The following is a 21757-nucleotide window of genomic DNA, read 5'->3' as shown; positions in this document are numbered from 1 at the left end:
GATAAAACAAACTTGAGTTTGATATGACCTTGACACATGTACCATTTCCTTTTGATATATTTTTAAGGATAGTAACTTCACACAAAAATAAGGAAATTACACCCTGGCCGGCAATTGAGACTTTTACAATAAAAAAAGAGTAAAAGTACAAAATATATTATTTAAAAAAATGAATAATATATTCGGTTTTATTTGAGAAAAAACACATTTCAAAGAAAAATAATTATAGGTTACTTTGAAAATAGAGTAAATTACGTTTTTGGCCCTTGTGGTTATATCAGTTTTACTATATTGGCCCAAAATAAGATTTTTTAACAGATTTGCCCTCATGGTCCCTATAACTAACCTTTTTGGCCCCTAAATCTAACCAAACCCCAACTCAGGTTAATTTATTGGTCACATGTTTAGCACATAATGTCTAATTTGGTCATTTTACCTCCCTCTATAAATAAAACCCTAAACCCCTCTTCATCTTCTTCAATAAATCATTTTCTTCTCCACCACCACCCCATGAAAATTAAAATATAATATATTCATCTCTCTCACTCATAGTTTCTTCACCATAAATTAAATTAAATTATGCCCATTTAATCCTGAATCATTCTTCAAATGGTTTCTCTTCAACAATCCGACTCTTCTAGTCCGGGTCGGTTTCAAATAACCCGACCCTACTACACTCCTCCATCCTCAGCTGCTTCTTCTCCATCCAGCTTCCAGAAACATCTTGGCCGTTCAATGTGTACCGTGCGTTCCAGTTTCTCACACTCAGGATACACAAACAATAGCGGTTCCTCCTTCGCCGCCTCTGCAGAACAGGAACAAACTCTCCCACCCTCTGTCGAATTAGACAACGTCACTGATTCCTTCATAGACACGCATTTGCAACAGCTTGCCACTGCTAAGTTATCCAACTCATCCTCTTCTGTGACGTCATCAGATGGATATTACGGACTCTCACAAGTGTTCAGTGATTTCTCCGCCTGTAGTAGTGACATATCTGGAGAGCTACAGCGTCTGGCTTCAACATCAGTGGAGGTGAAGAATTTGACTGAAACTGATCGTAAGAATTTACAGGAGCCGGAGCCCTGCTTAGGGTTTCTCCAGCGCGAGAATTTCTCTACTGAGATCATTGAAAACATTTCACCTGAAGATTTACAACCCACGGTTAAGATCTTCGTGGATAGTCTAAGTTCGAGTTCGATTGCTGTCAAGAGATCAGCAGCTGCCAAAATTCGGTTGCTAGCGAAAAACCGAGCGGATAATCGAGCGTTAATCGGTGAATCGGGTGCTGTACCCGCGTTGATTCCGCTGCTTCGGTGTGTTGATCCTTGCACTCAAGAACACGTTGTCACTGCGTTATTGAATTTATCTTTGTTAGATGATAATAAACCATTAATTGCTGGTGCTGGTGCAGTGAAATCTTTATTTATGTGTTGAAAACTGGCACAGAGGTGTCGAAACAGAACGCAGCGTGTGCGTTATTAAGTTTAGCAATGGTGGAGAGAGTATTTATTGAAGAAGATGAAGTGAAAAAACAGGGTTTAGGGTTTTATTTATAGAGGGAGGTAAAATGACCAAATTAGACATCATGTGCTAAACATGTGACCAATAAATTAACCTGAGTTGGGGTTTGGTTAGATTTAGGGGCCAAAAAGGTTAGTTATAGGGACTATAAGGGCAAATCTGTTAAAAAATCTTATTTTGGGCCAATATAGTAAAACTGATATAACCAGAGGGGCCAAAAACGTAATTTACTCTTGAAAATATCATCAAAAGGATCTGGTAACTTTCCAAATAAGCTCATAATCACATCATTCTCAAGTTTTTATGACCACTGTTTGGGACCATTTTCTTATCAATTGATTGCAAAGTCCTCTTTTAAGTTCAATCACTGGAGATACTATTGTTACCTGAACTTTCCTGAATTAATGAATGCACACAGTTGCTTGATGACCATTGTTTCCCAAATTTTGAACTCTTAAGTGTTTTACATTTATACTCTTTTCTTTTGACTTCAAAAGTTTTGAGACAAACACACTTATGAGTTTTTATGATTTTACTTCTTCCCTTTTTACCCTTCCCATTCATAAGTAATGAAATACTTACTGGGAGGTATTTATTGAAGAAATACTTAATCCAGAATCATTTTGCAGTAATTTTTTGAGAGATCTGGCCACATTTGTCCATTTATATTATCAAATCTCACATTACATATGATTTGGACTATTTTGACCCCTGATTTTCTTAATGTGTTTTAACAAGGTTGATTTGGTCCTTTTGAGGATTCTCAACCTGCTTTTCAACTGTAACACCTCGAAAATTTCTGTCCACTTAAATAAAGACACGTGTCACGTTAGACAGACGTGTTAGAGAAACCGGATTAAATAAAAGATGCAAGGTAGGATTTCTAATAAAAAAGGGCGTCATGTTATTTAAAATCACCTCTGAACGACCCAAGGGCGACACGTTATTAAATCACCTCTGAGCGACCCAAATTTTTATAAATCCCAAGATCCTCAAATTCTTTGATAACCATCTTATATGATAACCGGTTGCTCCCAAATAAATAAAGTTACATCTTTACTAAGGACTTCGGAATTATAGGTTGTTACTACTAAAAATCCTTCTAAATAAGAATTCACATAGTTAATCTTCCTTGGCCAAGTATCATGAGAATCCAAGACTCATTCTTGGAAATCTCCGTCAATGTTGAAGTCCCTTTGTGAATTGAGATTAAATGGGAAACATGTAAGAGCATGCTAGGCATGCAAAGGCTGGTCATAATGGTCCCACATTTGAAAAAGAGGGACTGAATTCGAGTTAGTTGAATGCATGGTCAATACTTAAAGTTCACTAAAATTTTTGTCCTCTGGCCACCGGTTACGGACTGCAAAGCCTCTGGCTTACGGTCCGTAAGCAAGGTAACTTGGCATATCAGCGAAGGTCGGTTACGGACCGTAAAGGTTTAAGCTTACGGTCCGTAAGAGGAGCATACGGACCGCAAGACCTTGTGCTTACGGTCCGTAAGGAGGTCGCTGGCAGCAGGAAATTGGCAGCTGCCTGTTCAGCCTGTTAACCGACTTAAAATGTAAAATGTCGAAACCATGGGCTTGCTAGGCAGTAAATAGCCCTCTAGGGACACCTGGGATCATCTCCTATCTATCCTAGAGTTGCTTGGCAAGATCCTAAGGCTCTTGGTTCACTATATAAGAGAGTGAAGTGTGGAGAATATGATCATTCATTTGTGTCACTCACTTGGATCACTCTTGGAGCTTTCCTGGCCAGCAACCCATTTTCTTTAAGTCCCTAATCCTCCTTAGGACTCTTGTAAGTGCTCTTAACCTCCTTTAATCCATTCTAACTTAGTTAATTAAGTAAAAGTCAAATCGTCGTAATTAAGGTTTGACTTCGTGATTAATCATAAAGTGCTCTGTCAAATCACGAATTAAAAATGCCTTTAGGAAGGTAATTAAGTGGGTAACAAACCCTTAAAAGGGTATTTCCAGATTCCCACTCTAAGCATGTCAATTGTCGAGTCAAAGCTAACCATAAAAAGTCAACAGGATGCTTAATTTCAAATTAATGCACAATTAGCAATGTAGGATGCATGAAACCTGTTTGAACATTAATATAACTTGGTAATAAGTATAAGAACATGTTCCAACATGTTCAAATCGACAATTTTCTGTTTAGACCCGGTTCGGAACCGAAAGTCGCATAGTTTGACTTTCGCTTTGAGTTTCAGTTCTGACCCGTTTTAGTCAAGATTAAGATTGCCTTAGAGCTTCTTTTGGACCTTATAATATGTTAGTATATCCTCCTGTGATTATACAACATGGTTCATTAGATATCTTGTTCATATGCATGATTCCGTTAAATGCCCATATGTTGACCATTATGCCCAAATGTCTAAAAATCATAATTTTTGAAGATGTAAAAGGGTAGACATATTAGTTACTGAAATATAGATTTGTCCCCAAAATTTGACATCAGTTTGAGGTCTAGATTAAGAGTTATGCTCAATAGCGTAATTAGAAGCTTTCTTAGTGAATAATTAGCGCATTTAACGCTTAGCCTATCTAAACCCAAACTTTATATCAAAACTTTATACCCACTGTTATATAATAATATTTTGGGAATTTTAAAGATTTTTATTTATTTTTAGGCTGAGCATAACTTGAAGTTTTAAGCTTAATTCGGCTTATGCCGGTTTTGCCCTTTTCGGCTATAAAATGAGTTTTACAAAACCTTTTGACCCCAAACCTTTTCCTACTAATTTATTATGTTAAATATAATATTTTGAGCCTTCTGGAATTATAAAAAAAATCAGCTTTTCTTTTAAAACCCGGAAATGGCTCCAAATCACCTTTTTAGGCATTTTTACGACATAGTATATGTCAAAACTAGTTTTTATATAAAAGGTCAAATACCTACTGATATATTTAATAAAAATTTATGTTATAACAGTAAACTAAAGTTGGAAACTCAGATTTCCCGTTTTTACCTTTTTAGCTTATGTAAAATTACCAAAATGCCCTTATGAGGCGGAATTGGCGTTTAAAATCATTTAGGGCATAATAGGGCATATCTTACTGATATTACCATATATTTGGTGCATATAATCTCAGGAAACTTGCATATGACTTATATGGTTCTCGTCACGCACTTTTGCGTTCGGATCGGCTTATGTGACTAGTTCACGTATACTAGCCGAAACGGGTCAAACCATATCATCTTAGTCTCTAAATCCAGAATGTGTTTAGTTTGCCCATATTATACAAGTATCCAAGCTTGTAGGGTCTAAGTCACATTCCTTCCCGGTTTTCGCATTCCTCGCGATTAAACCATATTTGTTCTTCGAAACTAACCGGTCTAAGCTTAGGCTATGTTAAAAGACCCGTTAGGATTCTAATAGGTTATTATAACCTTCGTTCCAGGATAGGAGCCCAGTAAAAGACACGTGCATTTTTGCTTTTGTGGTTATACTTGCGCAGGTAAATACTTTTAACTTATTTTCCCTATACGGGCTTGGGGGTACGGTATATAAAATACCGCTTGGTCGGGCAATTGACCCCAACTCATTTGTAGTTGGGTACTATCAATGTGACCCGTTTGAAAACTGTGTGTTGTTTGTTTCTACGCCTTTGGGAGCTTAATGACCATGTCTCGGATATCTTTGGCATCATTTTTGGCCACGACCTTGACACCCGGGTGTAGGCGTACACCCGGTATTATGTCCATATTATTAAGGTATAAACGTTGGCTTCCCGCCGCGGACTTATACTAGTGGTGTGTCATTTAACCTTAAACCCGACACGACTCGGGCGACTGAACGCACAACAAACATGTAAATCTTTTACAAGTTTAACTCTGATTAATTATTCCCAAGTTATAAAATGTTTTGTGCCTTGTACATTTAAAACCAATTTATCAAATGTTTTCAAAATGAGTCAGTTAAATTGTATTTACCAGTGCAAACTGACGTATTTTCCCCAAAAAGATTAAGTGCAGGTGCTATACGCAATAGGCTGGTTTCTCCTTAGCATTATAGAGTCTCGCAAGCTTTGGGATGCATTTATCTGTTGAACAATTTCCTTCTTTTTATTTCGATCCGCCTGTGGATCTATTTCGACTATTTGTGATACTTGATATTACACTTAATGGTTGAGATAAATCTATTTTCATTTGCTTCCGCTGTGCATTATAATTTGTGTTGTTTGACAAATGATGATATCAACTACGTCACGATACTCCCCCACCGGGCCCACCGGTGACACGTGGAAATTCGGGGTGTGACATCAACAATAAGATTTCATGACTAAAGTTTTTATTCCCCTCTTTTTACGTTAGCAAAATACTAATGTTTATATGAACATAGGTTTTGTTAATCTGAGGTTCATACTTTAGCATCAAACATGATGAAATCATCACAAATTTCATAACAATAGTTGAAATCAATTTTGAAGGAAAATAATCATATCATAGTTACCAGACATGTTTTCAAATCTGAAAACTATGGGTGATTTGTGCATGACATCACTTGTTGTTTGAAATTTGTGTGTCTTATGACATCTTGGTTGTTTTACAGAGCCTTTTAGAATAGTCATTTTGAACATGATTACTCGTTACTTTGTTTTTCAACAAAATACAATCAACCTTAGTAGCAATGAACTTTGAGCCGAACTGTTATGTCAAATTGATTGTTAGATCGAATTTGACTGTCCGAGCTCTGATACCAATTGTTAGGATCTGAGGCTCTCATAATAGTGCTTGTTTGCATAATTTAAATTAAATGCAGCAGAAATGAACACAAACTTTGTAAGCACAATTCAGGAAGGAGATAGTTTTGATAAACACATGCTTTTCATAGAGTCAAATGATTACAATACAAAGCGAAAGATTTACAGAGCATGCTTAGAAACTAAACTCCCCCTCAGCCTGATGCTCCAAGGTTGATTGCACAAGATGAAAGGATTGGACTAGAGGAGAAGAACCCACTCAGTCATCAAATGTAACAGTACAGGGTACTGTTACATTTATAGGCAAACCAAACCACTGAGGCATCTTAGCTGACGTCACCATGAAAACGACATCTAACAAACTAACAAACTCTATCTACTGTTCTATAACTACTGACCATACAGACACTGATTACATTCTAATCTCTGATGTATAAACACTGATTCTTCATTCCACTGATGTAGTCAACCACTGTTGTTTGAGCATCAGTGCTTTCTTCAAAGGGTGATCAGACCTTGAATGGGCAGTGCTTTAATTCTTCAGTAGTGCTTGGATTCCGTCAGTAGATTGAGCTTCAGCCTTTAAACTTCATCAGTTCTTTAGTAGCAGTTGTTCTATTGAGCAGTACTTTGAAGTCTATCAGATGCTAGATGACCACTGTCAAGGGGAAAGCTTAATGTAAAAAGCTGGTTATGACTAATCCACTGTAGTGATCCGGTTTTGGCTTTCATTATCTGTTCCTCTGGTAGGGTTCAATTCCAACATTCGATAATGCCTGAAACTATACCCCGGCGATTAAAATATTTTAAATTAAAATATAAACCAATTTGTGGTACTGATTTTTTCATACTCTTTGTGTGGTATATATTATTAATTTAGGTGTGCAATCCAGGCTCGAAACTAAATCCGTTGACGATTTTATAAGAGCATATAGAATAGTGTTACACGATGTTTTTAAAAGTGGAAAAGAAATATATTAAGAACATAAAAACTTTGTGACGATGTCAATGCCAAATATTTTGATCCTAATTGGGGTGTACCTGCTTGTTGAAATTCAACTTTTCATACGTTTGAAAGTTCTTTAACCTAAGCACCAGCTTTAAAAGCTTTTCATGGTAGTCTTTAGGGAACAATATGAAGTTGAACCGTTTCTAGAATCAGGTTAATATAATATTAGATATCTCACCGATTTGCTTGTCGTTTTCAAAACCACAAAAACAAATATATTCCAGGTTTACTTTAGTTCTTTCAAAATTGTTTTAAACTAGAATTAAGCACCCCCGCGTTGCGGCGGGACGTAAAACCATGCCAAATAGTACCAATGTCACACCACCGTTAGCGACTACCAACACTGACTCGACCTAGGACCTGCGTGTTGCGACGGAGCTATCAAACAGGAAAATAGACATATAAACGTTGAACCACACATGCACGTTGCGACATGTTAACTCGCAAATTTTTTAATTAAACATAAAAACGTTAAACCACACACGTACGTTGCGTCGTACTAACTCGAAAAATTTAGAACAAAACGTAAAAGGAATATTTCCGAAAGATGGAAAATATAGGGGACAAAAGTTGAAAGTAAAAAGTTATGAGGTTAAATTGCAAATAATGAAAATTTTTAGGTTAAAATAAAAAGAGTAAAATGCACGGATGGTCCCTGTGGTTTGATGAAATTTCACCTTTAGTCCTCAACTTTTCAAAATTACACTCTTAGTCCCTGTGGTTTGACAAATTGTTACTCGGATAGTCCCCAAAGCGGATAGAGGTTAGTTTTTCTGGTTAAGTGGGTGTGAAATGACAAGGACTATCCGAGTAACAACTTGTCAAACAACAGGGACTATCCGAGTAACCTTCATCCGCTTTAGGGACTATCTGAGTAACAACTTGTCAAACCACAGGGACTAAGAGTGTAATTCTGAAAAGTTGGGGACTAAAGGTGAAATTTCACCAAACCACAGGGACTATCCGTCCATTTTACTCAAATAAAAAAAAAAACAAATTACGTGGAATTAAAATCACAAAAAGTAAAAACCTTTGGGTTATGAGTTAAAAATCAAGTTTTTTTTTAAATCACCCAAAGCTTATAGTACAACCAACTAAAGCTAAAAGTTGTTACTAATTTATAGCATTTTAATTTAATTTAATTTAATTTAATTTAATTTTAATAAGAACAAAAGGAAAAGCATCACAACAAAGCCCAAAGTATAAGCCTTCTATGCCATAAACACAAACAAAGCAAAAGATACAAGAACCTAATGGCTTCAATTGTAATAACCTTAAACTTAAAACTTTTGTAACTAAAAATAAAATGTTTATGTTTTCTTTAATGATAAAAACTAATGAAAGAAAATTTTCCCAAAAATATTTCTTTAAATTACCACCTGTTTTTATTTGTTTCGTCGATTTAAACTCTTTTATAAATATTGCGGGAGTTGAAGCACTTATGGACGAAATATTTGACAATTTGAATATGCATGAGGTGAATCCAAATTTTAAATCCAAAACTAAAGATAAATTCAACAAAAGTTTGAATATTTTTTGTTTATCATTATTTTGAATAAATATGGGCCGACCACAAACATAAGCATGTCTCGGGAATTGAGCTCAAGTGCTTGTAATAGCTCGGTCTGGGACCCGATTATCACTATGTTGAATGTTGTTCATGATCTGATGGCTAAACATCAAAGGGGTAACACCCCAACAAGTGAGCTCCGTAGGTATAGTGCATCGAATTATGTACCGAATATGTCTACCGAAGATTATCACAAGTTTGATATTTTGGTTTGGTGGAAAGGAAAGGAAACCGAATTTCCGGATTTGTCCGCCATAGCCATGTGATTGATTAATCGTCAAGCTTCTACGGTTACTTCAGAATCTGGTTTTTTTTTTTCTCTTAGTGGCAGAGTATTGTCATTACAAAGAACAAGACTCATTCCCGAGTCGATAGAAGATGTGTATTTGCCTAAAAGAGCATTTGGATGCAATGGATCGTACACAAGACAAGACAAATCTCAAAGTTGAAATTACACTTGAAGTAAAAGTACATGATTAAAAGGTGAAGGATTGACTATCTTCAGACGTATCTAACGACGCACCGGCTCGTGAAAAATAGTTCTAATAAAGAGCATGACTAACACAATGTATACGATGAATTAAATACTAAAATAAAGTTGCATTGGACATTGTGGAAGTATTTCCATTTGTTTTTGAAGCATTAACAGTAAACAAATAATGATTTTTTTGTTTCATTGACATTTTGTTTTCTTTATATGAAAAATGAAACTTAAACAATTTAACGCTTATTTATACTGAGGGTTAAAATAGTTTAAAAAAAGCACCTGTTCCAACGGTAAAAAATGGCTATATTGCCCGTTCCAATGGTCAAAAAACACAATTTTTTTAAATATCCGGTTGTACCTGATTTTCGGGTAGGAACTGTATCCAACCCTAACCGGTACTTAGGAGCCGAAGTCGGTACAAACCCTACCCGTAGGATACACATAGAGTATACATTTGCACCTTTATACCGAGGACCTGAGCTGGAACCGTACCTGCTTCATACCCAATTTATGTCGAGAACCGGTTCTATACCCGAACCCGGGTATTAACCGGTTATTACCGTTGTTAGTGTATTTTTCCGAGATCTACACCTTTCCAACGGCTATAAAGCCGTAAGAACCTCAAATACGCCTGTTTTTTTTCTGCTTTTTAATGTATTTCTTCATCCCTAGACTTGGTATAAGAAAATGCTTTAAAAGAACACTCGAAAATGTATTTTTTAATACATGGTTTATCTCTCCACCTCTATATTGGTTTTTCCAATACTTGAAAATAGGGTATTATAATACTTAGTTTTTGAAGAACCACTTTCATACCCGATCCCAAACCGATACACATGGTATGGTTTTTCTGGCCAAGAACTGGAACCGGAACCGGAACCATACCTGCTTTTTGCAATACCCTATTTTTCTCTGCAATTCAATACCCGGAAGTGGGTATTGAAAATACACGATTGGTGCATCTCTTGATAGTTTTTCTTCATAGACATTACATCTTGCATAGAAAATTTATTTGTTAGTTTGCTGAGAAATCACTCATTGAAATTATTTCTTAAAGATCTTGTTCTTGACTCCTAAGTTCCTATTCACATAAATATGATTCTTTCTTGACTTCTTATTTGTACACAGTTTTTATACATAGATTAATATCTTATGAGTTGATTAATTTTATTGGTTTCTTAATAAATGGATTTTATTTTTTATTTTATTTTTTTGGATTTTTCTTGTTCAAACCTTGAAAATTTGGCTGACCTAATCGTAATTTTTGCTGGATTTACTTGTGAATTTCATTTATTTTTCATATATTTTCATAATTCGAATCAACCCAAATTGGAACTTTCAAATTCGAATCGTTACTGATTTATTTGAATTCTAATCGATCAAACTTTGATTTTAATAAAAAAAAATATCAAAACCAAATAAACCAAACCCGATTCGAAGATTAGCGCAGCAACACGGTAGTAGATATGGCATATAATATGACCCTTATTTTTAAGACAATGTGCGAGTCCCATATCATCTTATTCATTAATCGAGCCATCAGATTGGGTTTTTTGAATCTTTTTCGAGTTTAAAACCGACGATTGGGTCCTCTTGCCCTCTTGAGTGCATTCACATACGGACGAGCTATGTGGGTCCCTATGAAAATGTATTTAAAACACCTATGCTAGAAGAAGTGACATCATGATTTAAAAAGAATAATATAAATTATGGCTTGATAAGTGATCTAACACAAAACATAAAAAGGTTTATAATGTGCTCACCATAGTTTGTAACATTGCATAAGGCCAAGAAAAGGATTCACTCCTTTTTTCTTTTTGGAAAAAAACAAACTGAGAAGATGAATATATAAGAATTGAAGCAGCCGGTAAGAAACGGATTGGATCTAGATTATCGGCTAACTCATACACCTTCAAACCTACTTCTAAAATTTTTACTACATAAAGAAACACTATTCCAACACACCTTAATATCGTTGGACTATAAGATCTACAGTTTTACCCATTATCTAACCCATCAATACCAAAATTACCTATTTAGACATATTACCCTGTAAGAGACACGTTTTACTAAGAACCCAGATTACGCTAAAACCAATAGTTTTTCTTTTATCAAGTGTTATTTTTTACATCTCTAATTTGTCATGTACTCGACCGTCGACCCATGAACTTGTCATGTACTCAACCGTCGACCCATGAAGATCCCTATGTATTATCCATAATTTCATATACCCGAAACACTGCTTCAATTCTTGCATATTCATCTTCCCAATTTGATTTTTCACCATAAAATAATATGTAAGACAAATGACAAACAAATATCTATATATAAGTAGGCAAAAGATCAAATACAAATAATCTTAACATACTAAACATACAAATTGAAGGAAAACCCAAAAAGACAAGGTGACATTTTTGTAATTACCACCAACTATCAAAGTTACAACAAAAAATACCTAAAAAAACACAAATTTTTTTTTAACATTTTTTATTAAAAAATCGCTATATTTCGTTAGCAAAAAAAAAAAAAAAAAAAAAAACTTTTTTTTTTTTGGCTACTACTAAAAGTAGCGATTTTTAATAAAAAATGTTAAAAAAATAAAATAAAATAATTTGTGTGTGTTTTTTTTTATTTTTTTAGATTTTTTTAGGTTTTTTGGGGGGTTTAGTTTTTAGCATTTTAGCTTGGGTGGTTGGGGGGGGGGGGGGTTAGGTTTTTTTTAGGTTTTTGGGGGTGAGGGGTGGGGGGTTAGGTTTTTTTAGGTTTTTGGGGGTGTGGGGGGGGGGGGGGGGGTTAGGTTTTTTTTTAGGTTTTTGGGGGGTGGGGGGGTGGGGGGTTAGGTTTTTTTAGGTTTTTGGGGGGTGGGGGGTTTAGGTTTTTTTTGGGGGTGGGGGGAGTGGTTAGGTTTTTTTTAGGTATATTTGTAGAGTAACTTTGATAGTTATTGATAATTACAAAAACGCCACCTTGTCTTTTTGAGTTTTCCTTCAATTTGTATGTTTAGTATGTTAAGATTATTTGTACAAGAACTTTACCCTATATAAGTAACGCTATCATCAAATGCCAAAAAATAAATATATCTTAAAAATAGCCGCCAAATCAGGAAAATAATAACAGCTTTTTTAAAACAGCCGCCAAAACAGCAAGTTAAAAACGGTTCCTTAAACATAAAATATCACGAACTTGGTTTTGAAATTTAAAAATTTAAAAACATGTTAAATAAATAAAAATATCACCACCTGGATCCCCTTGTGATGCATTACTCCTAATAACCTAAGGAACTAATGACAGAAAGTAAAGAGCCAAGGATGACATGCCTGATGAACCAACAACCGAAATTACGGATTTCGGTCGGTCGTTGGTTCGTCAGCGAAACATGTGGTGGGTCCCACCGAACCCATCGGTTTGTGTGGGGCCGTCAGAATGAGAATCGTAGAGAGAGAACTTGAGTTCTTGATGGTGGAAGTAGTTGTCCACATTTGAGGTGGTTGTGCTGTCTGAGCTGCCACCATGATTGTTTTCGAAACTCGGTGCGAGTTCCATGTCGTCTTGTTCGTTGGTTGAGTCGTCGGGTTGAGTTTCTTGAATCTTTTTCAAGTTTAAAAACCGCCCACCGGGTCCTCTTGCCCTCTTGAGTGCATGAACATGTCTTGATTCATGGAGATATGGCTGTCCAAAAAGATTTGTATGATGTTTAAAAGTCCATATGATAATAGTCATATTTATGTATGCATAGGGGTGTGAACATCTGACCCGACCCCAAAACACGACACGAAATTCGCAGGTATGGGTTAAGTCTAAACAGGTTTGGGTCAGTTTCAAGTTGAGCCCCGAACCCGTTTAGCTAAACGGGACGGGTTCGGATCAACCTGGTAGGGATGGTGGGTTGACCCGTTTAACCCATTTATATTATATTATTTTTTTACATTTTTTATATCATAAATTAATTTCACTGTGTACTTTTTGCCATAAATATAACTTTAAAAATATAAATTCACATAAGATTTTATAGCTTAAATGTAATTGTATTATATACATTTGTGTTTTTTTAGTAAATTTTAATTTTTATATAATATAAATGTAATTGTATTATATACATTTTTGTTTTTTGTACTATATTTTAATTTTTATACATTAATTAATTTGCGGGGAAAAAAATAAAAAATAAAAAAAAATCGGGTTTAACGGGTCGTGTTCGGGTTCATATGTATGACACGATTTCGGGTTCAGGTCGTGTTCGGGTTCGTCTAAAATTTCCGGGTTCGGATCAGGTTGAACCCGCCAACCCACGAACACAACCCGTTTAGCACCCGTATGCAAATAGTTGTAAAACAGAAATGTGAATTGGCTTGCAAGAATATAAGTAGAAGCTCAACGCATGAATACCTTTCGAGGTTTTAAAAGCTTGTTTTGCGCCTCAAGTTTTGCACGTTGTTGTCTCCTACGAAGAATGGCGCTGTACTGTTTTGCGTTGACATATATGGCTTCACCTTGCGAAAAATCGGGAGGAAGTGGGACCCGCGTAGACGTTATGTTCATTCCTTGAAAATGAGGAAGCTGTATAATATGGCATTATTAAAAAAGAATAAGATCAATTATGGCATGATTAAGATGTTACTAAATACAAAACAGAAAGAAGGCTTAGTAATGTGTTCACCATAGCTTGTGACCCGTAGCCATAAGGCGCAAACATCCCATGATAGTATGGAAGTGGAATACAAGCCTGAAATGTAATCCGAAAAAAAAAAAAAAAAAAAAAAACCATCACGTATAAAGACTTAACATAACAATTAACAACTCATTTACTTACGAACCGTTGTTTTAACTCTTAACAAGTAAAGGTAACAAAAAATGGCTTAACACTAAACGGGTCAAACGGTCTGAACATCACTCAAAGTGTGTTTTATGCATAAAGCCGCCACAATAAATTTGTTTTGAAATAGTAACATTACTATTAAAATAACACAACTTCTGTAAGCAGATTAAAACTTACTAAATTTTAAAAGAGTAAATTACGTTTTTGGCCCCTGTGGTTATATCACTTTACTATATTAACCCAAAATAAGAATTTTTAACATATTTGCCCTCATGGTCTCTATAACTAACCATTTTGGCCCCTAAGTCTAGAGATCATGGGGGCCAAAATGGTTAGTTATGGGGGCCAAAATGGTTAGACTTAGGGGCCAAAATTGTCAGTTATAGAGACCATGGGGGCAGGTATGTTAAAAATTCTTATTTTGGGCTAATATAGTAAAAATGATATAACCACAGGGGCCAAAAACGTAATTCACTCATTTTAAAAACTTTGCTCAAAGAAAGCTAAGGTCAACCTGAATCGACCCGTTTACCACTGCTAAAAACACTCATTTGTTACCCAACCCAAACATTTTGCCACCTCTACTAAAGCAAAATATTATAAAAACTGCATTATTATTAACAACAATATAAGTTTTGCAATCGTATTTGGCACTAACACTTATTTTAAAAAAAAAGCTCCAAGTCGATGCAACTCGACCCATTTCAGCATTTACTAGAAAAACACCACCCAATTTGACCCGTTTGAAATTGATCTATAAGTTACTAAACTTACATATTGCTGCTTGTGATCAGGTTGAGAAGCAAAAGCAAAATCTTGAGTACCATTAGGCAAAGCGGACCCCACGCTACCATCTTCATGTGTCCCGTGAGCTGGTAAAAAATAGTAATCGTAAGGGCTTATAAATCTACAATTAGATGTTATCCGCACGCTTCAATAAATAACTATGTCAATAGTCACAAACTTTATGTTGCGGTTCATCAGCAGTTTTGTATGCAAAACACATATGCTTAGCCCTTAGGCTTTGACCGATTTATGAACGGGTCGATTTGGTAATAGCATATTTATCCGATCCAAAGTAAATAAAACAAAATTAGTTACTTGTATATTGTAATAACCTCTTTCCATGGATGAATGAACAGAACATTATACCAGACCCGGACCAAAACACCACGTTTTGACCACAGTTCAACACTGCAGAGTGTGCATATAAAGACAAAAACCACCTTTTTGGGGTGACTATCTACACATCTGGGCCTTGTAGAAACAAAAATTTAACCAAAAGAAGGAACATATCACTTTATTAAAAAATTTAGATTATTATCATAAAATAGTAATGTTTACTAATCATATTTAAACAAGTCAGATTATTTATAAAAATGTCTTAAAATGAACAAAAAAGGTGGTTGCATGCTAATCCGGCCCATTTCGAACCCAACGTGTTTATTTATAGAAAAATCCCTAAAGATCAACCATACGTCAAAAAATCATAACAAAAGTTTACATTTAGTGAGTGCAGTTAACTTCAAATTTCGTATTAGATTTCTTAAATCTATTACTAACAATATTAAAAGTTTTATTGACTAACAGTCTAAACCAACCACATTAACAATATAAATTATAAATATATAATAGATAGAGAATCAGCACGTGTTCGTCCGGTTCGCTTTCGATACTTTTGGCGCTCTCGCCTCTGATGCGGTAAGGTTCCTCAAGCGGATTCAGCAGGTAGTAAGCAGTAACACCGCGCATGTTAAGGGGCAGAATTTTGTGTTTAGCAGGGTAGGGTTTGCTATTCAGAAAGGGGTAGCGGTGCAACTTGTTGCTCGTCTACCTGCCTTTAGTCTGTAATCTTTTTTTAATTTATTTTGATTGGTGTATTTTACACACGTCTTATGACATCTTAAACGTATTACATTACATCATTATTTTCATAGAAAAAAAATTAATTACCTGATTGAACCGGATACTTTTCCCAATACTTGCAGCTATCTCCAGCACTAGTTACTTCAGGATACGATTGACTTGTTGACTGAGTTGACGATGAATCTTGATCTTGAAACTGAAACTGAAAACCTATTTGCTTCGTACTTTGCTGATGTGGCGTCGAAGATCCCATTTTCAAACTCAAGTTATCAGACAAAGTTGACTGGTCAACAAACGCCTCAACACCCGTCCACTGAGAAGGAAACGCAACACCACACGGGTCACAGTTGTTTTTAAGTAATTCTTGCATGCTTTCAAAACTCGTTACTTCTTAAGAGCGTTAGTTTATACGAAAATCACTCGTTATGTTATATCGACATAAATAAAGGCTGAAAACAATAGTAGAATCTGATGAAATTAAATAAAAAAAGATATTTTCGAGTAAATTGCCATTTTAGTCCCTATGGTTTGGGCCATTTTGCCAGTTTAGTCCAAAGGTTTCATTTTTAACCTGTGGGCCCAAAAAGGTTTCACAGTTGCCATTTTAGTCCATTGGGTTAACTTCATCCATTTTTTCTGTTAACGAGAAGGCCAATTCGGTCATTTTATATGGTTGAATTGTCTTTTTAGTTAACAGAATTACATACAAAATGACCAAATTGGCCTTCTCGTTAACAGAAAAAATGGATGAAGTTTACCAAGTGGACTAAAATGGCAACTGTGAAACCTTTTTTGGACCCACAGGTTAAAAATGAAACCTTTGGACTAAACTGGCAAAATGGCCCAAACCACAGGGACTAAAATGGCATTTAACTCAAAAAGATAATGTGAAGAATTAGATGCTTATCTTGTACCAGCATTCCACTAAGAATGTTAAGCATTAAACAAACATACAATTAGTGTTACTAAAAGCACATTTAAGCACAGAATTTAATTAAATAAAGCGATGAACACGAGCCGTGATGCCATTACAAAAGAATCTTAAGGCGAATGTAATGATTGAGAAAAAAACTCACAAAATTAACAAAATTATATGTTTTAACACCTTCGTCGACCCATATTTTGAAGTAGATAGGATTAATTGCCAACATTTACAGGTTTTGGCCGGAATCACTAGACAGCCACTGATTTTTGGCCGATTAGATGAAAATTACTCGGTGAACGAGGGACTAGCGATTAATCGGCGACTAATAGAAGGCTTTGGGGGATTTTTATAACCATGAACAATAGTGAGTTCGGAACAAATGACCTCGAACCACTTATTAAGATCAACTTATTTTAAATCTAAACTAAACAAATGCATCAAGATAATTATTTTTCTTCATCCAAACACACAAAAGAAGTTACTTATATTTAAAAAAAAAAAAAAGTGAATTAGGCAAATCCCAAACAACCCTTAGTATCTTACGAAAGAGCATCCGCAACAGTGCCTCTCAAAAACGCGTCCATGTCACTCAGTGTTCATCCACACGAGTGCAAACGCAAACATACATACCCAGTAAAATCCCACTTTTAGCTAGAAACTATATGTAGGATGGGGGCAAACCTTTCCTCTATACGGAAAAATAGAGAGGTTGCTCCTGCTAAAATCCCCGGCTCTCCACATGAGCTCAAGAACGTCAAAAAAAGTGACATGCATTGATATACTCTAAGAGCAAACTTAAGCACAAATTCAACCAAATAAAGTTAAGAAAATAAACACCATGATTAAAGAATTTTGAACTGAATGTAATGATTTGGGATAAACTCACAAGATTAACTATTAAGAACAGATTAGGCCAAATCAAGAACAGGAAAAAGAACACAAATCATCATCATCATACTCAATACATCCCACAATAGCAAAGCTAAGGTAGGGTCTAAGGAGGGTAGATGTAGACAGCCTTACCTCTACTCCGTAGGAATAGAGAGGCTGCTTCGAGTGAGACCCCCGGCTCGATTGTAGTTTTGTATCAAGCCATAGACCTAAGACACATAACACTCAAACAATCGGGACAGAGACTAATTGGTGCACGTACCCCGTGTCTTTCAGCTATCAACATCACCACATGATGCATGATTAACCATCCGCCACTTTTAACGTTATTTTCACGAAATTAGTAAAATAACGTTAAAGTTAATACCATTTCACTTTTGCCCCCGAGCGCCCACACATATAGATATTATATATGTATTATATATAGATATTATACATGTATTATACATGTAGAGAAAAAAGAACACAATGACTATATTAAAACCTACGATATCATTTTCTTGTAGGCCCCATTGGGACCCACTACAAGTTTAAAGGATGAATAAGAGCTTAACAACACACAAGAGTGTCTTAAAAGTCAAGATCAGGAAATCAAGATTTGTCAGAAATTCTTAAGCAAGAACAAGAACAAAATGCATACATTTAAAATATAATAAATGTAATTCTTTTTAATAAATACAATATTTTAATCACATAACAACCAAGCACCCAGATACAGAATCAAACTAACACATGCAGATATCACAAATCAAAATATCAAGATTTGTGATAATTATCTTAAGCATAAACAAGAAGAAAATGCATACATTTAAAATATTAAAAATTTAATATACAATCACATAATAACCAATACCCAGATGAGCATTCAAACTAACACATGCAGATTTCAAAAATCAAGACAAATTAAAAAAAAAAAAACAAGATTTGTGAGAATTTTCTTAAGCAAGAACAAGAAGAAAATGCATACATTTAAAATATTACAAATTTAATTTTCTTTTTAGCAAATTTAATATTCTAATACCCAGATGGGGATTCAAACCAACACATGCAGATATCAAAAATCAAGAAAATTAAAAAAAATCAAGAAATCAAGAAACAAAATCTTGATTCAAACCCAGATGAACTAAAACCAACACCACAAAAAAACAAGAAAATATAAATTAATATTATTATTATTGTTATTATTATACCCTTTGTTGGAAAGAACACAGGCATGCCTCCTTCCCTGAAACTTGGCAAAGTTTCTCTCTCTAGAAATATAGATATAAGGGTGTGTGTAAGTAAGTATATGATGAGTGTAAGAAACAGAATGCAGAAAAGGACAAAGGGGGTGACGTGGTGATGGGGGGTTCCGGCAAGTGGAGCTCCGGCGAGTGGGGTGTTGAATAGAGGAATATGAATGGGTTTGGTTTGGTTTTGTCTTGTTGTAAAGAAATGGGGGGATATATAGTGTACGAATCATGCGAGTCTGTTTTGAAATTTTAATGTTGTCTGTCAGCCGCCCATATAGGCCTCCAGATATGTCGCCAAGCGTCTACGTCTCAGCGACGGTTTTACTCACTTTTTCCTGTTTTCGTTTTTCGTTTTTGGTTTATTTCTTCAAGTTGTTTTGATTTTTTGATAATAATTTTATTGGTAATATTAATAAGTAGTGAGACTCTTTCATGCGATTTTCTTTTAAAAAACGTGTCAACCATCGTGACATTGAGCGTTGTGGTCAAGGTCGACCACTCGACCGCCGTCAGCCAGGGGCGGAACCATTGTTATGTGAGTCGTAGCACGGGCTACGGTTGAAGTCCGTATGCGTAGGGTATTTTTTTCTTTTTTTCGGTTTTATACAAAGTATACCCCTAAAATAATATAAGAATACCACAAATAGCCCAAACTTATAAAATAAAGGAGTCAGATTGAAACAATGACCCAAATGATTAGATAAGCCCAACTGATTAGATTAGCCCAAAAAAACAAAAAAATACGTATGGCGGCATTCTTTCTGATTGTCGCTTAGGTTCTGGAAGAAACCAAACGTCGCCGTCCTTTACGCACTTGTCTCCTATTTTGTTGCTACCAATAACACTGGTTCGATAAAAAAATCCACAATCCTGTTGTTTGCTGATGCGATAACCTTAGTTCCGGCCGTTTCGCCCCTGCTAGATACCTTGTATATATAATTATATGATACATCGCGGCCTAACGATTTGCAGATTTTGTGGCGGATCGCCTATTTATAAAATTGTGAATACGTCACCTGTTGACGTATTTAGATGGTTCAAAATTAAAAAAAAAAAAAAAAAGATTTTAAAACAAAGAGATCAAGGTTGTGGCTATTATTGAAGACGTTAAGTCTTCAAGTTTTTTGTGGTGTAGGAATTGATCTAGAGTGGTGCTTGTTCTTTAGGGGCGGATGCAAGTTGTTTACAAGTCTGTTGATCTAGAGTGGTTGGTTGTTGTTTGCTATTGCCTAGTTCTTTTGGGACGGGTACGACTTGTTTATAAAAGTCACATTTTGAAAAGAAAACTGTAGTTTTTTACTTATATTTTTACTTAAAATTAATCATTTGTTAAATTAATTATCTATCAATGTTATCGGATAAAGCTAATAATCTTTTGAAAATTGCAACGTTTGACCAAATTATAAGTGGTTTGTCCAATAAGCTTTCAACATTAAATATTGTTATATCTATTTGTTTGTGTGTTGAGGTGAGATGCATCTTAGCATTTGAGATATTATTAAAATATTTTTTTATAAAACTAAGTCAAAGTATATGGTTACTATTAGAAAATGTTTACCGATTAAATGGTTAAAGTTAAAATTGACTGGTTTTATCTGATTTTAGTGCTATCCAAGACCTTTCTTTTGTATTTTTATCACTTATTTTTATTTAATAGGTTACGTTGTCTTATTATGTATTTTATTATTCAACTAGAATTGAGATCCGCCGCAATGCGGCGGGGATTCTTTAGTTATGACTAAGTAGATCTAGGACTCGCATGTTATGTTAAACCTGTCAAACGGGAAAAATAGACGATGTAAAAACATTCACCCACACACGCATGTTGTGTCATGTTAACTCGCAAAATTTAGAACGAAACGTAAAAAAGTTAAACAAAAGACGCACATTGCGATGTGTTAAGGCACAAAATTTAGAACCAAGCATAAAGCCAAAAATTTGTGGAAAATGAAAATTGTAAAGGACCAAAGTTGAAAGTAAAAAAATTTGTGAGGATAGATTGCAAAAGATAAAAAGTTTTGGGTTAAAAGTAAAAAAACAAATAGTTTCAGGTTAAAAGGAATTTATGAAATACTTTTGGGTGAAAAGTAAAAAAATCAATTTTTTTGGAAATCCCCAAAGCCAAGGTTACGACAACCAGATGCATAACGATTTTTTCTTTGGAAAACCCCCAAAGCACACGACGCGTTGCGATGGGGCGTAAAACGGTGTCAAATAGTACTAATGTCATACAACCGTTATCGATCACCAACACTGACTCGACCTAGGGTTTGCGTGTTGCGACGAACCTGTCAAACATGGAAAAATAGAGGTAAAAACGTTGAACCACACATGTACGTTGCGTCGTATTAACTTGCAAAATTTGAAACAAAACATAAAAAAGTTGAACCACACTTGTACGTTGCGTCGTATTAACTTGAAAATTAAGAACTATACGTAAAACGAAAATTTGCCAAAGATGAAAAGTATAAGTGACAAAAGTTGTGAAGTTAAATTGCAAATAATGAAAAGTTTTGGGTTAAAGTTAAAAAAAAACAAATTATGTAGAGTTAAAATTGCAAAAGGTAAAAACTTTTAGGTTAAAAATAATGAAAAGTTTGGGTTAAAGTTAAAAAACAAATTATGTAGGGTTAAAATTGTAAAAGTTAAAAACCTTTAGATTAAAATTAAAAAAGAAAGTTTTTTTTTTTTGAAAAACTCACAAAGCATATGTTACAAGTTG

At 35.0% G+C, this 21757-nt stretch overlaps 1 protein-coding gene and 1 pseudogene across 2 annotated transcripts; one reads left to right on the top strand and one right to left on the bottom strand.

Moving 5' to 3' along the window:
* The first annotated feature begins 609 nt into the window (after nucleotides 1-609).
* LOC110935388 lies at nucleotides 610-6103 on the top strand (annotated as a pseudogene).
* A 6349-nt stretch (nucleotides 6104-12452) lies between these two features.
* Nucleotides 12453-19315, bottom strand: LOC110935498 (nuclear transcription factor Y subunit A-3). Of its 2 annotated transcripts, XM_022177878.2 has the most exons (6): nucleotides 18994-19315; nucleotides 16075-16300; nucleotides 14896-14993; nucleotides 13963-14028; nucleotides 13692-13862; nucleotides 12453-12974 (listed from the first exon to the last, which is right to left on the bottom strand). In XM_022177878.2, exons 2-6 carry the CDS (start codon nucleotides 16238-16240, stop codon nucleotides 12672-12674), a joined length of 804 nt encoding a protein of 267 aa, XP_022033570.1. In that variant the 5' UTR covers nucleotides 16241-16300; nucleotides 18994-19315; the 3' UTR covers nucleotides 12453-12671. The 2 variants fall into 2 exon arrangements, with proteins under 2 accessions (XP_022033570.1, XP_022033569.1); XM_022177877.2 differs by lacking the exon at nucleotides 18994-19315 and having other exon boundaries at nucleotides 16075-16372.
* Nucleotides 19316-21757: the final 2442 nt, after the last annotated feature.

Source organism: Helianthus annuus, chromosome 4 (genome assembly GCF_002127325.2).
Source record: "Helianthus annuus cultivar XRQ/B chromosome 4, HanXRQr2.0-SUNRISE, whole genome shotgun sequence".
NCBI classification, from domain to species: domain Eukaryota; kingdom Viridiplantae; phylum Streptophyta; class Magnoliopsida; order Asterales; family Asteraceae; genus Helianthus; species Helianthus annuus.
The sequence above is the reverse complement of the archived record's forward strand: the minus strand, read 5'-3'. Positions and strand labels throughout refer to the sequence as shown.

Bases quoted from the DNA above. Each gene is read 5' to 3' on its own strand.
- LOC110935498 (XM_022177877.2), bottom strand. From the start codon at position 16,357: ATGCAAGAATTACTTAAAAACAACTGTGACCCGTGTGGTGTTGCGTTT. The intron at 13,863-13,962 runs GTGAACACATTA...CATATTATACAG, and splicing joins GCTACGGGTCACAAGCTATG to CTTCCTCATTTTCAAGGAAT. The intron at 12,975-13,691 runs GTATTCATGCGT...CTTTTTGGACAG, and splicing joins AGCTTTTAAAACCTCGAAAG to CCATATCTCCATGAATCAAG.